The 16685-nt window shown below is 33.9% G+C and overlaps 1 protein-coding gene across 4 annotated transcripts; it reads right to left on the bottom strand.

The window, feature by feature from the left end:
- Positions 1-612: 612 nt before the first annotated feature.
- LOC109792693 (nucleoporin-like protein) lies at positions 613-15414 on the bottom strand. Of its 4 annotated transcripts, XM_083076904.1 has the most exons (10): positions 15083-15414; positions 10695-10750; positions 10267-10433; positions 9439-9549; positions 9031-9244; positions 7764-8069; positions 7590-7667; positions 6779-6850; positions 6185-6676; positions 613-1211 (listed from the first exon to the last, which is right to left on the bottom strand). In XM_083076904.1, exons 1-10 carry the CDS (start codon positions 15333-15335, stop codon positions 765-767), a joined length of 2196 nt encoding a protein of 731 aa, XP_082933030.1. In that variant the 5' UTR covers positions 15336-15414; the 3' UTR covers positions 613-764. The 4 variants fall into 4 exon arrangements, with proteins under 4 accessions (XP_082933030.1, XP_082933029.1, XP_082933031.1 ...); XM_083076903.1 differs by having other exon boundaries at positions 6185-6850; positions 15083-15413; XM_083076905.1 differs by lacking the exon at positions 15083-15414 and adding an exon at positions 10870-12475 and having other exon boundaries at positions 6185-6850.
- Between the last annotated feature and the right edge of the window lie 1271 nt (positions 15415-16685).

The following is a 16685-nucleotide window of genomic DNA, read 5'->3' on the forward strand; positions in this document are numbered from 1 at the left end:
AGTAGGGATGTGAAAAAATTTCATATCCATGGGTATTCGCACATAAAATTTGCAATAGATAGAAAACGGATATTGTAAATAGGTACTCGCAAGTAATGGATACGGATATTTTTTATAATCGCATGTTAATGGGAAGAGTATGGGTATCAAAGTATCTATAGTCATAGATACTCGTACCCGCTAATATTTAATTTATTTAAACTTGTATGAATTTAATTTTATTTTAACTTTGATTGGACATATAATAATTAAATGTTGTACTTTATTATCTTTTATTTTGATTTATATGTAATTAAAATATTTTGTTAACAATTATTGTTTGAACTTTAGACTAATATGATTGAACATTTAAAATTTAGTTTTTAAATCTATTTATTAGTAATAGTATAATTGTGAAAAATATTTGAATTTTAATTTTATAATCTTCAAACTTTTTTATGTAGATTTTATTTTGATTTTAGTTATAATCTTCAATGAAAGTCACTCACTGCCCATCAATGAAGATAAAGATTCAGGGAACTTTTGACCCAAGGTTAGGGGCCATTTATGGCTTACTTTAGTTTCCTAATGAAAATTCAAGGTTATTTGAAAAGAAATGCAAACAGGTCTAGATTTATATGTCCTTTGAAAGTAATCCTCTTTAAATATTAAGTCATCACATAGCAAAAATTTCTCAGTATTCCAACAAATTGACAGTGAAATAGGGGGGAGGGGGGAATCAAAATAAGTTGGACAAGGTTTTGAATATTGTTTTGCCATTTTATTTAACAGCTGAAAGCATTCTTTTCAAATGAGAACGATAACCTTGGCTTCTCAGTCAGACCAAAGTTAAACTTTAGATCTGCAGCATCATTCTGAACAGCAGTATTGCTTGTAGAAGGGAAGGAAAAAACTAGTGCCGTATTGGACTTTTTCAAACCAAAACTATATAAAGGTTCAGTAGATCTTTCTTTTAATTGCTGCTGATCCCCCGCAGAAAACAGTGGTGTGATGGATGGTGTTGGTAGCTCAGAGAATACAGAAGAGGATGCTGAAACAGGAAAGGTAAATCCAGAACCATTATCAGATGCCACTGTCCATCTAGATTCAGGCTTCTTGATTGAAATAGGAGGCAAAACTGGTTTACTGGTTGCAGGGATAGTGAGAGGCTTTGTTTCTTGATTTACCACAAACGGATGGCCTCCACTTGGGAGAGTCGATTTCACAGCATCCTGCACAGTTAGCATGTCAGTACACTTGGTTCTCATAATATCATGACAAAATTAATGTATAATCACAACTAAATAAAAAATTACACATGTTTAAAATAATAAATGAATTGACTACTAGACATTAGTTTTACATCATCGCCTATTTGGTAAATGTATTATTACTGAGAAAGAAACAACTTAGTCTAGCTAGCTACTTACGAAGGAGAAATCCCTCGTCACACTGAAAAACAAAATAAAAATAGAAACTCCCACGGTTCTTTGAGGGTCTGCCAACCTCCCCCATAGGAAAGGACCCCGCAGAACCTGAACACTATTTCAAGAATTTTCTCATGACGTTCCCTCCTTGATCTTTGCTCCCAAGTCCCAAACATTTACCCCGTTCATTTGCCAAGTCGACAAAATTATTACAAAACCTAATTTTCTCTTCTATCCTTTCTTTTCTCCCCTATTAACCCCTTTATTTTGCCTCAAAATTATTACAAAACCTAATTTTCTCTTCTATCCTTTCTTTTCTCCCCTATTAACCCCTTTATTTTGCCTCAGTAGCTGAGGGATAACTAACAATACGGGTCCCAAAAGACTGTCTCCGTCCTAATGTGAAGAGAGAGAACCTCCACCAACCAAAATGACCAAATTAAGATCAAGATGCAAGGGCTTCCACCATGGTTCCATGGTTCTTCTCCAAGTCACAACCAGATTTTTTTTTCTTCTTGATGAAATAAGAAATAAAGGCACAGAAAAGAGTATTACAAAGGGAAAGAAGGATAATAATATAAATCCTCCAATAGGGAAAAAAATAAGGAACAGACAACAATTTAGTAAATATACCCAATCCTAAAAATACGTGGAAGGGGCAAACCCTATAGAAAGGGCATGTGTTTTCCACTATATCGATGACATGCCTACCCAATCCTAAATTTTTATTCGGTCTGCTAAGGCTGAATCATGAAATTCCCTAAGTATCATGGGTATTTTGGGTGATTCCCAAGTAAAACCATTCGTCCCATTAGAGTATAATCTCCTCCTCTTAAGTTGGAAACTTGGATGTGACTGAGTTTTCTGCAACAAATCTTGAATGACCCCTCTTAAGTGCTGATATTCAAGCTTCCTTGAAAGAGCATTAACAGCCCTGTTTTCATTCCCTGGCTTATATTAATCAGAGTCAAATCCAAACAACTTAGAGACCCACTTCTGCTGCTCCTTCCCCACAATACTTTGATAAGCTAAAAATTTTAAACTTTGTTGATCTATATGCACCACAAAATGTCTTCCAACTTCCAGGCACATAATGTCTCCATTTCTGAACAGCTACTCATATTGTCATTAATTCCCTCCAATACCACTCCCACAAGGCATCAGTCACTATAGAGCGAGGTGTCTCAAAATTCGGAACTGCCAACACAAGGAAGTCACCACAACCTTAAAGTGTTCAAAGGCATCTTGAGCTCCACTTCACCATTTGAAATAATCCTTCTTAGTAGTTGAGCGAGAGGCCAAGCAATCTTACCATGATTTTTTTAAAATCTGTCGTAATATCCAGTCAGGCCCAAGAACTCAACACACCCCGTACACTATTAAGCACTGACTCTAAGGGACACTAGACTTTGACAAGGACACCAGACACGACATGAACACGGACACCAAGATACGGCTAATGTTCAAAATATAGGACACGGCATACATATATAACTAACATGACAAAAACTTAAATTGACAATTAAGATTTATATATATTCACCTTCAAAGTTGTTTAACTTAATTTTTATATGATAATGACCCTTGGAAGATAAATCATATCCCTTAAACATTAAAACTAGTAATTCCTATGAAAATAAGCCTCACCAAAAATAAATAAAAAAGGATGTTACAAGCCTTGCCATATTTATAAATAAGTAGACTTTTTTTAATATATATATATATATATATATATATAATAGGAGTATTAGGTAAGTGTTTAACTAATAAGATTAGGTGCCGATTTACTCTCTTAACCCATATCCAAGTCGTGTCAGAAAGGAGTCCAAGTTGTGTAATAGAATTGCTCGGGCTGTGTTAGAGAGGTGTCTAAACCAAAAAAACAAAAAACAAAAAAAAATTAATTGAGATGGTAGAGGATTGTTGGACACATGTCCAAGGCTTGTCTGACAAGTATCATATTTGAAACATGTCAGACACAATCTGTTCATTAAAGCATATCTCTCACCTATTCAGGATCTGTACAAACTCCTGTTTCAACTGCTTGTCTGAAACTACACGTTTTTTGCTGTAAATAATTGATTCTCCTTTAGTAAATTTTACATAATATTTTTGTAAATCTATTATAATATTCACTCTGGCCCAATGAACCCCATAACCCCCTTGCATCAACACAATCTGGCCAATTCAGCATATTTCTGGCCTGATGCTGGGTAGGGTGGGAAACCCAGCTATATCTCCCACCAGGGGAGATCAATTTTTTACCATTAGATATATACAAGTTTTTAAATATTGTTAGGATTTTTTCTTTCTTTTTTCTCTTTTTTTTTTTTTTTTTTTTTTTTTTTCCATTTTTTCCTGCTTTCACGATATGCCCCTGAAACCCTAACACCCTCCTTTCTATCTCATGCACCACTCCCTCCAACTACCAGACCCACCCTATTCCTCCCCACCTCTGGTTCCTTCTTTCTAACTCCAATAAATACCTTTTCATCTCCATTTCCAAGATGTTTGTGCTTTACAAAGAGAAGGATCTCCCTAAAAAACCATCGTATTTTCTTCTGTCTCCAATTTATGAATTAAGTTTTGGAAGTTGGCCTCATTTTCCCAAAACTAGACCAATCCATTCGCAACACAACCTCCCTTCCAAATCAAACCTAAAAAACTTCTGCCTATTCACTGTACCTTGTACTTCAAGCACCATTCCTTTTCAAACTCCACTATTATTTACCTTTTCACTTGTCCCCACCTCCATTGGGAATTCAGGAGTCTTCAACTTTCAGTTTCAACTCCTCTGCTACACTTCTAGAAAAAAAGTTGCTGGTTGCTGAACAATCTACCGATAGAAACAGCTGCCCCTGACCAATTCTACCCCAAGTCTTGAACGATTGATTTGAAGTCAATCCTTCTTGACTCCTCTAGGATAATTTGAGTGTTTCGACTACCAATTCCATCTCCTCTTGCTCCAGTCCTACTTCCTTTTATTCTCCTTCCATTTCTTCCACTTGTAACAATTAGTGCTTGAATATGCACATGTGCTTAGGCCCCCTTTTTCTCCACACTTGAAACATAGCCTTTTTTGCTCCTCTCTTGCAACTCAGCCTGAGTTTCCTGCCTCCGTTACTCCATTTGTCACCACCATAGTTCTTCAGGAGGTTTGAGCTTCATTGGGCTTTTATTCCCAGATTGAGATCTGCATTAGTGCCCCCCATTGAAATTGTTTCACAGACAAAAGTCCCCTTTCCCCTTTTGATTGTTTGGTACCAATCCTCCCTTTATTAGTGCCCAAGATATTTCCTCTAACAGCAGAGCACTATCAACGAATTCTGAGAGTCTGAATTATACAGACTCGTTTCCACCTGCAGTTCCAATCGCAAGCAGTTTGGGAAGGAATATCCCTTTTATAAAATCACTCCATCCACATATTTCAGTTGAGCTGACATTGGTTCAAATAACATATCACTCATGATACTCGATTACCATTCCTGTCTGCCTCATAAACAGCAATGGCCCAAACAGGTTTGAATGAAACATAAAACCTGGATGGAAGTGTTAGGATCCTTTCTTTGACAGAAAGGAACACCAAGACAAACAGAACAGAAAAGAGAGAAAATAGTGCCTCTGTATTAGCTAGAATCAGTAAACCATTAACAATTGTACACAATGCACTCAAAGGAGCCCTCTCCTTTCACACTGGAAATCCCAGTCGCCTAAAACAAAACCTTCCCCTCTACCTCTCCAATTAGAGAGTTATTTATAGTAAACAAATCAGCAACTGTAACTGACCCCTTACACCTTATTTTTGAAATACATTCATAACAGATTCTAACTAACTAATTCACTCTTATTCTTCCTCCTATAATAGACTTGTAGGGTCTGTTTTTGGGTTTCATTCTCGGGCCTATCAGGAAGTCTCAAACCACAGCATCCTTGGTCTGCTACCAACTTTGAGATGGGTCCTGCTCTTCCTACCACTGAAACTAGTCCAATGCCCCTGTCATCAAGAGCCACCAACACTGTATAGCTTCTCAAAATTTGACACGACATTCACCTTAAAATAACACAAGTTTATTAATTCATCCATCGGCATTGTCCCTAGAGACAACCAGTATCTCTAACTTTGCGTGAGGGACTCATGGGTCCAAGAACAACAGTCCAAAATTCATCTCAAACTCAACTGCTGTCCCCCCTCTAATTGGCTGTCATTCTCATCTCTCCGGTTTGGGGACAGTTGATGCTGTGACCAACACCCACCTTTGGTGAATCACCAGAGATTCCTTTTCAGAAGACATTATCTCATCCCACTTCTCCAAACTTTCCACCCATAACTCAATTGCGGCTCGTGTAGCTACCATTCAAAGCTTTTTAAATCAAGAGCTATAATACCAGATAATAGGTACCAACATATAATAGGAATTCCTGGTAAATTCAACAGAGAAAATGTAACTGAGCAAGAAAATAACCTAGAAAGCTATAGTGCCAGTCTCTCCCAAAAGTACATGCCAATTCTAGACTACCCTCACATCACTCCACTTACAGAACACAGATCATATACATCATTCTCTCACATTTCCAACCCAATGCCACCTTAGCAGTGGGTTACATTTTACCTGCCTTAGTTATGATCCTCAACGTTGGATCCCTACTAACACCTTCTCACATACACGTAAGTTATCCTTGAGTTTTTATCATTTTTCAACCAGAATGACAACACAAAATAAGATAGCCAAACAGGAAAAATACATGTGAAAAGCTTTTACGGCCATTAAATATAGTACCTCTTTAGAAGACTTTGCAGAAAATATTTGAGAACCGCCAAAATGTTGTATTGCACTAACATTTCCAAATCTAGGGATGCTGCTATAAACATTCGCATCAGATGCCATAGTTCCTTCTTTTCTGACATTCAGAGATTTATGGGTACTCTCTTTAGGTTGCATATCAGCATGGTATTTCCCTTTACCTTCATTCCATGGTGTCAATTTCTTTCCTTCAAAGCCATCATATTTATGAGGGCTAACATCATTTAATTTAAGCAAGCCATTATCTTCATTTGACAATATAGTACTGAAACCACTAGATGATTCAGGGTTCTTCCATTTTGTTGCTAACTTGAGCTCAGCAGATTTCTCTTTAGGTGTGGGAATGTTTCTATCAATATGATCTAATATCTTCTTAGCCATCAAACTGGTATGCATGTGTACTGTTGGAACACCCACCTCAAAGCCCCGTGGCTTATGAGTGCAGCTTGTCTCAACAGGTTTCGTGCTCTTTGCAACAGGAGTGAAAACATCAACATCAGAACTTTCTCCCAGGGTAGGGCGATTCAGAGATGAATAAGTTGGTCTTCTTGAAGAAGATTGTGCACCAACCTTATGCCTAGTCCGACGAATAGGTCCAACAGATCCATTTCCACTTTCTGATGCTCCAACTTTAGATTTATCCTGTGTTTAACATGATTAAGTTAGAACCCAATTACAACCAAAATGAAAAAAGAAAAAAAAAAAAAACTGAAACTCATTAAAGCAATTAAAGGAAGAAACATAATTCAAATTGAGCAAAGTTAATAAATAAAATAAGCTGAACCACAGATTCAGAAACTTATTTTCTTATTTAACTGAACTTTGTAGAAGTTATTTGACACTAGCACAGAAAATCCCACATTATCCAAGTTTCAAATGCCTTTAATTTGACATGAGATTGTTTCAATTTTTGGTACCAAGCATAGACACTAAGACAACCATATTTGAGCTTTTATAAGCTATAACTAATAAAAAAATAATTAGGGAAACAATCAAAGCCTCTAAATAATTTAATGAGTAAAAATAATGAATTACTTCTATTTTCCCCGACAAAATTTGAAATATCAAGTCCAACATTTAGAGTTTTGGCTTGTACAGTCAAAAGTTGTTTGAAGTTATGAACAGGTGCTAAAATGTGAAATTAAAAGAAAGGGTTCTTCTAAAACCTTCCATTATTTAAACTTATGCATGTTTATATCCATAATCACTACAAGTCTTAAACAATAACTGGTGAAAATATACAGTAAGACAGACAAAAAATACATGACATGAAAGAATCACTAGTGATTTACAATTTCAGTAATTTATAAGCTATTAAAAAAATGACATATTACAAATTACAAATAAAATACAATCACAAAAGGATCACAATGAAAGATACCTGCGGAAACATAGTAATCTGTGATTGAAGGAGGGGAGTTGTTGAAATGTTGCTGTTATCTCCTTGCATATGATTCAACTGGTGAAAAAGAGAAAACAAAAAAAATTAAAAATACAGATACGGATACAGCTTGAAGGATTAAAGTACAAGACAAACAACCAAAAAAAAATATACCTTGGACTTAGACTTTGTTAAAAGAGTTCTGGAATAAGGAGTACGGGGGAAGTTATGAAGTCCATATCTGTTCCTTTGACTTTGTGGTGTTATGTAAGCATCCTGCACCACAGCACCTGGCCAACATGTTGATGACTTCTTTGATGGTGATGGATCATATGGTTTTATTGCAGCTTCATCACCATGCAACACAGTGCTTTCAGCTGTATGGATCATGCTCTTAGAACTGGGACCTGCTTCTAACGCACGGGAACCCATATATGCTCTAGCAATCTCTACTGGTGAAGCACCAATTTCATCCCGAACCTGGAAAGTTGACAAATGTGACTATCATACCAGTAAAATTACATCGGACCCAAAGAAGGAAATGCTCTACAAAGCATATATATCCTAAGATTATTCAATTTTTAGGTACTTGTAAAATTCAATCTTCAATTTTCAAGATAAGACATTATTAAAAAAAAAATGCATGCAAATTTTAAGGAAAAAAAATTTGTTTGACTCAAACCAATACCATATTAGGACTGAATCAGAATTAGAGCAATGAAATAAGAATTTATAACTGTAGATCAGTATCAGACAAATACAAGAACAGTGGTGGAGATGAAGAATATAATGAAAGCGTAAAACTCTCAGGTTTTCAAGAGATATGGGAACTCTCCCTTCCCTAACTAACATCTCTATTCAATAACAATAATAAGTAATGTTACCATATCTTCTATATTCCCCCTCAAATCTCAACTGAAACAACTATCTAGTAACTAAATCTATCAGAACTGAGATATTGGCCTGTTTTCCGATACTGACTTTTCCAAATGCCCACTCCTACTCCCCTCCTACTATTTAAGCTTAATCACTAAATGACTAACAAATTCTGTGAGAAACTACTCTCTAGTTTAACCTGACCCTAACTATGCAACTTTTCTAATTCTAACTAATTTGCTTTCCCTTTGAAGCTCAAACTCATCCTCAAGGTGGAAACGTGGATTCCCCTTGCCAGAGGATTCCACTGTACACCTCTCCATGGTGATTCCTTCATGATAATGATATGTATAATAGGACCCAATAGGAGCAGTCATAGGATTTCTTATCTAATTTGATTAGGATTATATATCTTTATAATTAATACTGACTTTAAAATATAGAACCTTGTGGGTATTGTCCAGACATATAATTCAGCCCTAAACAGATCTCAAATAAAGGCAAAGAGCTTGATCATAATCCACCAGTAAATGTGAATGGTTCAAAAAGAAGTTGCAATACTCACTTTTGATGGACCAAGAGGTGTTGAGGTCCCCCATATGGCTCCAGTCGATTCTTCATGCCTTTGTTCATTTGAAAATTTTGGAAGTCTGTGAGCCATTGCAAGCCCCTCATCATCTTTCCTTGAAGTCAAATTTGTATTTTCCTTTCCTTGTTCAACATTAGAAACGTCCGTCATCCTTGAATTTAATACCGCCACTAATCGGTCAAATTCATCTCTACATAAGGATTAAAGATGTTTAGACATGATACATCCATAGATAATAGACAAATGGTTTATTTTACTAAGGATATGTTTGGAAGGGAAAGGAAAGAAGGGTAATTTTTTTCATTTTCTAAGTAAATATTCTCTTTTATGTGGCAAAAAAATAAAATAAAATGAGGATAAAATGAAAGACAATCATGTACTTACAATTGACCTTTATTCATATTTATAAACATTTTGTAATACTCTACGATCTCTACTCTGTTTAAAAATGAAAAATTAACCCTCCTCTTCCTCTTTCCAACCCTACAACACAAACTGACAAATAACAGTTTTTCTAAGAGCATGAGCAGTGAGCACACAAACTCAGCTAGGAATGGAAGTAAAACAAGTCATCATTTTGGTTTGTTTACTAAATTAGCCAAGCCAAAGCAAGGAATGGAAGTAAACAAGTAATCTCTTGATCCAATTCATGGTTTAATTCATTAATAACTTAATCAGATGAGAATTTTGGTTTGTTTGCTAAATTAGCCAAGCCAAAGCTTTCACGCCATTGACTAGTTAACTTATGAGTCAGCTCAATAGGTATGTGCAATTTAATATATACTAGCATTTGATTTTTTTTGTCTGATTATACTACCTTTGACTGTATATAAAAAAGATTTTATTTAGAAACAAATTTGAACCTAACTAACTCATTGGGAAAAAAAGCTTATTTATTTGTAGCTTCACCAAATAGAAGACAAGTATGCTAATATTACACCAATGCATGTATGAGACATGTTTTCGTGATCCAAGTTATTCACACATCCAAGTAAGGAGAAAAATAAGTTAAAAAGAAGAATGATGACAGTAAAAACTTTCATTTCAACAGCAAAACAAAAATATTATTATTACTGTGCCAGGTGATGACATCAAAGCTCCAAGATATTGGAACAAATAATTTGATCAACAAGAATAACTTTCATAGTAGAGTAGAGAAATGAGCCATTCATGCAAGGGAAACTTAATTTATAATAAGTTAAACTAATGTACCTAGAGAATTTTTTCCCTTTCACCAGCAGCTCAATATCAGAAAACCTATTTTCATCAGCTTTCTCTACTTTTTCATCTTGTCTGACCAAAACCATGTCTAAACTGCTTTTCAGTTTATGACTGATCTCATCAGAAATAGCCATTTCAGATGATTTGGATGCCAAAAGCTTCAAAAGAAAAACCATGGTCAAAAATACATATATGGAGGCGAAAAAAAGGAATAAAATCAGTTTTGTTTTGCTTAATTAATGAGACCATGAGTTATTAAGGATTTTACAACTCTTCTAGTAGTAGCTTCAGTTTCTTCAACTTTCTATTATTTTAGGATTTAAATAATTTCCGAGCAAGCAAAGCATATAAAGCTACTAAAAATTAAAAGCAGTACTTTTTTTTTTACTAGTTTCATGTGAAGCAAAAACGGTCCTTACATGTATATCACTTCTGCGTGTATCATCTTCATGACTGACACCAGTTTGCAATTTATCTATTGTCAAACAAACAACACAAATTGATCAGAAAGTTGAGTGAATCACCATTTTCCAGATTAATCAGGAAATTACATTATATACTAAACAGATAAAGATAATGGGCAGCAGAATTAACTCCATTAAAATGACTCATTGTGTCCACGAGTTGAAAGCACAAGGGGAACCAAATAAACATTCAACACTTGTAAAGCACCAGATGGTTTTACACTGACCACATAGAAGATAGAGCATAAATATTGAAGAGATAATGCAGGATAATTTGCTTGGGAAATTGAAATTTCTGTAGGTTAAGGGGAACTAGAGAATAATCTCTTTTAAGACATTAAATCTAGAAAGTTTGTTTGTCGCAAATGAAGTCAGTAATGAACGCCCCAAAGCTCATGCCATCAAATCATTATTACCATTTTAGCACAAACATCAAATTGCTGTCAGACATACCCAAAATTATTAGTTCAATCAACCAATATCATTGCACCTTGCTTGACCATCTATTTAACCTGAGTATTCAACCCTAAATAGCAGTGTGTAGCAGCCGACTCCAAACCGCTAATGTGGGATGGCCACTATTCTAATTTTTTTAACTATAGTTATTTATTTGATTATATTATATGTTATGCCTTGTTTAATTATATTTATATCTTAGGGTTTGTTTAGGTTTTATTATTTTTCTTTATTTTATATATTACATACTAGGCTTTATTTAGTTTATTATTACTTGTATTATTTAATTTATTATATTACATGTCCTTTAAATAATTTTTTATATTATTATTATTTAGCTATTGAATTTTTTTTATTATTATTATTTTTATTATACTTATTATTATTATTATAGTATATGATATGATTTAAATAAAAATTAAGAAAAAAAGTTAAACTGGACTCAAATTGAAGCACAACAAATAAAAATAAAAATAAAAAAGAATAAAAAACATTTATTATCAACTTCCCTAGACCCAAACTCATGATCAACCAGTTCAGCTAAGTCTCCCGTGTCTGAAAGGGAGACTGATAGAGTCCAAGGGGATGAGTCATTTAATCCGGTGGTAATTGATGGGCCAATGATTAGCAAGCCCAAAATATGGAGGGTCTATTCTAGGAGAAAGAAAATGAGTGGTGTCACGAAGGAGTGAGTGGATGAGCTGGTGGAGTTAGTTATACAGAATCATAGTATAAATAAGTGGGGGAATAGGAGAGAGAGAAAAGAGAGATTTTGTTACTTAATTGGACATAGAATTTTCTTTCTTTGAGGAGCATCACGCTCTGGTGAGGAGCCTTGAGCTCTGGTTTGGGACTATGCATTTTATTCCAGTATTAATAGATTCACATATTTTCTATCTAAATGCTTTGTTAATTATTGTTGCTGTTTTCAATTCTTTTTTTATTATTGTGGTATCCTAACAATTGGTCCGACCTGCCGGATCTAACCAGCAACCTAAGGATTCAACCTAACTCAATTGTTAATTGTTAATTGTTCCAATTAACCTAACTCCCAATGGCAAAGGTTGAATGGAGGACTGAATAATCAGCAACATCAGAGGAAGGTGGCAGAAGCTGTCCATGATGGCACAGGTCACAGATGCTGTCTGGCAATGGCACAGGTAGTAGACCTGTCCAGCAATGTCACGTAGCAGAAAAAGGTCCTTCCTTTGTGCAAGAAAACCTGGAAAAACCACTTAAGCAGGCGACATCCAAGTTCTCGCAAATCATGGCCACTTCTTTTGCAACCCTAAACCTGCACCTGTTCCAAATCTGCAACCGCACACCACAAATTGCCACTTAAACAACAGGATTAACTACTTAGCCTTAACTTCAATCAACTAAAAGCAACAGCACCTAAAAACCATTTGAATTGTGTCCTGTCTTAAAAGCATTCCTTAAACCAGGAATAGTTATATACCCACAAAGAGCATTTACATATTTTTGCTATTTATGACTAAACACCATCCACCTCACCATATAAATTCTCATAATCATGATTCATGAATACAAAAACATGTTGCTAAAGGCAAGTATGTAAACTAGTTGGCAATGAGACTTATTTGATGCCAAGTATTTTGACCTAGATCCATCAAAAGGAATGGCCATGTCTTCATTAAAAGAAATTTGTATCTCTTTCACAAGTGCAATATCAAAACATCGCTAGATAGTGAATACCACTAGAAGGGGGAAATAAAGGATATAAGGACATCACAAACAGCATACATTTGCCGCACATCATTTGCATAGTTTTCTTTAGTTTGCTGGCACACCTTGCTACATGAATTGTAGGGTCTGAATATTTGCTTTGAAGAACAATAAATGGTTTGTTTTATCAAACCACTTATTTTTCAGTTTTCATTCACCATGCTTTTTCACCATCCAAGGAAGGCATCAAGCAATGACTGATATATGAGACAATCATGAAGGTTCACCACAGGTAATGTGTTAGTCAGGAGGTATTAGACACTGCCGTCAGTGAGCCAAGCAAGTAAAAGATTAGGGTCTGTCTCTCGAAGCTCTAATACCATGTTATGAGAGGGAGAAATAAAAAATCCAGAATAGATGAGAAGAAAAAATTGTGGCTGTTAGTCACTGTTTTCTTATTTTACTGTGAGAGTGGAGAGCCTTTGTACAGGACACTAAAAAATAATACAAAAAAATGATTTTATTTTTTCACTAACATGTTGAACAGCTGAAGTAGATAGTAGATACTTGTTCACCTATCTTGGGAACTTTAAATAGTTTCCCAACATGAAGTCACCCAGATAGGAATAATGAGAATGTATCTCCAAGGTGGAGTCTATAAAGAAAAAGAATGTCACTCCAATAACCCTTACATCACATCCTCCATTCTGATACATAATCTACTTAACGTTTGTATTGAGCTCTTGCAGAATAATAATACTTCTTTGGCAGTAATGATGAATTACTTGAAGTAGCTTAGCAATGTGAGACACTTAAAGTTTAACCTAAAAATCCTTTTGGTGAGATCAATAGAAAGATTGCCATCAAACATTTTGATCCTCCCATTAATTCAACCACCTTACACTTTGCATTACGCATAGTTATCAACCGCATGTTATAGTTCCAGGACCATGCTTTGCACCGCAGTTCCAAGGGCAATTGTTTTGCGCTTAGCCATTGCAGCACATTTTGCGGCCAAAATCACATTGAAAAGCGGGCAGAGCGGAATGGCAAAAATGGAGTTAGTCCCTAAAACCAATGTCATTTCAAGGGTTTTTCTTTTTTTTTTTTTTGGGGGGGGGGGAGGAGGAACTTGTCAAATACTAATAAATATGAAGCATTGCCATTTTGTGTTCATTCTCATTTGTTTCTCATCTCTATCCTCTGTGTTTTTTATGCCCTAACACCTACAACTTCTTCCTCTGTTCTGCAACCTTGCCTCTCTTCCACTCTGTTCTGCTTCTTCCATTTTCCAGATACGCACTGATGACTTTCTGGCGAGTTTTCTGATATCCAAAGGTTGGTTCTTCATTTTCCAGCACTGACCCATTAGTTTCAAGCAAGTTTTCAGGTCAATCTTTGGCGAATTCAAAGATCTGTCTTTCTTTTGCTGTTTGGTTTTTCATTATGAATATGCTTTTAACCATAGATAAATTTCTTTATTTTTCAGTATACATACTTTGTGCAATACAAATCTAATTAGGTTTCAAATGGTATCCATCCTGCTATAGCATTTTTGGTGGTGGGCACTCCACACCACTATTAACTATTGTTGCCTTAAGCAAGCTTCTTACACTTTTCTCACTACAGTTAAGCAAAATAAATAACTTTGTGTTTAAGGATTCAACAAAGTAGAAAAAGATTTACAATTCGACTAACAAATCAACACTTCAAAATTTAAATTCTATTGTCTGACATTAACTAAGTGCATGTTCGAATTTCCGTTCAGTTGTTCGGTTGAACTGAAAGTCAATCCACCTCATTCCTTCCTATTTTCAGGAAGGGCGATTTTAAGTTTACAAGGTTCCAAATGGGTTTCCAAACACAACCATGTCTTTCAGTTCAGGAAAAGATTCATATAAATTGCAGTATCTAAAATACATAACAGATAAGCAACCCAAATCTATCAACTAATTTGACATACAAGCACTAAGGTTTTAATTCCTTTCCAATATTTCTAATCAGTAACAACAAAAGCTCATGCTCACAACAATTAAATTCAGGATACAATGAAACCAGTGGTACCCACAAACCAAACCTGAATTTGCCAACAAAGATAACAGAAACAAATAACTCAAGAATCATTCAAGAATTTAAATCAACCTAAAGTACCAAACACAAAAATCGAAAACAACAGAGAACAAAAAAACAAGCAATATGACCTTGATCTTCAGCAGCAGAGGTAGGACAAGGGACAGAAGAGGCCGAGAATAAGGAAGGAAGAATACGAGTGGCTCCACCAGCAATGAGGCGGTACGCAGGATCCACAAGTTTTGAAATCCAACGGCGGCTCGCCGTCTCCGGTGGACGAGCGTAAGGGCTCGGCGGCGGCTTCCTCGGCTGCGGCTTTCTGAGTTTTCCTCCAGCGCCTCTCTCCTCAGGCGCCGACGACATCGTTTTGATTTGATCGGCCATTACAGTGACCAGTGGACGGAATAAAGACTGCAGCTCCAACACTGCGCTCCGGTACTAGTAGCGGCGGATATATATTCCAGACTTAAATATGATTTTGTTTAAAGATAAATTTATTTATGTCACTGGTATTTAAAATTATTGTTTTCAATTTTATAAAAAAAAATTTAAATTATTTTAATTTTTATATTTATATTTTATTAAAAAAATTATAAAATATTATTACATAAAATTTAATTATTAATATCATTAAATCTAAATAATATCTATTTTAATTATTTTCATATATATTATTAACCACTTAAGAGATTAAAATAAAATTTTTAAAAATTATAAGAATTAAAAATAATAATTTTAAAGAAAAAATAAATTTATCTTAAATATGAATGATTAGAAATATACTTAAATTTTAATTTTAATTTTCTTTTTGCCGGGAATTTTACATATATATATATAAACTCTATTCTGATTTTAAAATAATATAAAATTAAATGTTATGATATTTTATCAATTTTTTTTATCTTTTTTTAATGAGTATATTTGTTCTTTGAAGAAACAAATGAATCTATTTGTAGAAAATATTCTTGAAAATTTTTTGGAGATTATATTCAATCATTGTATATCTTTTATTTTTTTGTTTAATTTTTTAATTTAAAATTTAATATTAATGATTAAAAATAATTTTATCTCACAAGATAAATTATTTATTATAAATATAAAATATGATTAACACATTAGAATAATTATTTATTAAAATTTTAATTAACATATAATTTATATTTTTATAGCAATATATTTATAATTTATATAAAAATTCATTTATTATAAAATTATTTATTAGTTATATAAAACAAATATTTATTTTATGTATTGTATACATTCAAAAAATAATTCATGAATATTATATTTAAATTATAAATAGTATCATATTTTAAATACTATAAAATATTATGAAAATTAGCATTTATCAAATAATTTATGTCATTTTAATTTATATAAATATTTGCTTCAATTAATATTATCTTTAAAATATATCCATACTTGTATATAATTTATATTTTTATATGTGCGCATATATGTGCATAATTTTAATAAGTAATAATAATAATCATCATTTTATATAAGTTGAGGCACTATAATTAATCGACTAAGAAAATGAAACGCATCATCAACCTCTCCAACATATGTTAGATTTAGACAATTATGTATGTCTAATATTCCAATGTATGATAAAAAAAATAATGATTTTAATAAACTAATATTTGCCCAAGTCATTTTTAGGAAACATACAATTAAGGAAGTAGAATAATTGAAGTAGAATAATTGAAGGATAAAAATATTTTTGTTTTGAAG

This window comes from Cajanus cajan, chromosome 6, assembly GCF_000230855.2.
Source record: "Cajanus cajan strain Asha chromosome 6, NIPB_CcT2T_4, whole genome shotgun sequence".
Classification (NCBI taxonomy): domain Eukaryota; kingdom Viridiplantae; phylum Streptophyta; class Magnoliopsida; order Fabales; family Fabaceae; genus Cajanus; species Cajanus cajan.

What these genes read in the sequence shown, in the direction of transcription:
- LOC109792693 (XM_083076903.1), bottom strand. Translation starts at nt 15,335, where the DNA reads ATGGCCGATCAAATCAAAACGATGTCGTCGGCGCCTGAGGAGAGAGGC. An exon ending in CTCTGCTGCTGAAGATCAAG is followed by an intron (nt 10,751 to 15,082) that starts GTCATATTGCTT and finishes GTTTGACAATAG; the next exon opens with ATAAATTGCAAACTGGTGTC. An exon ending in AATATGAATAAAGGTCAATT is followed by an intron (nt 9,245 to 9,438) that starts GTAAGTACATGA and finishes ATCCTTATGTAG; the next exon opens with AGATGAATTTGACCGATTAG.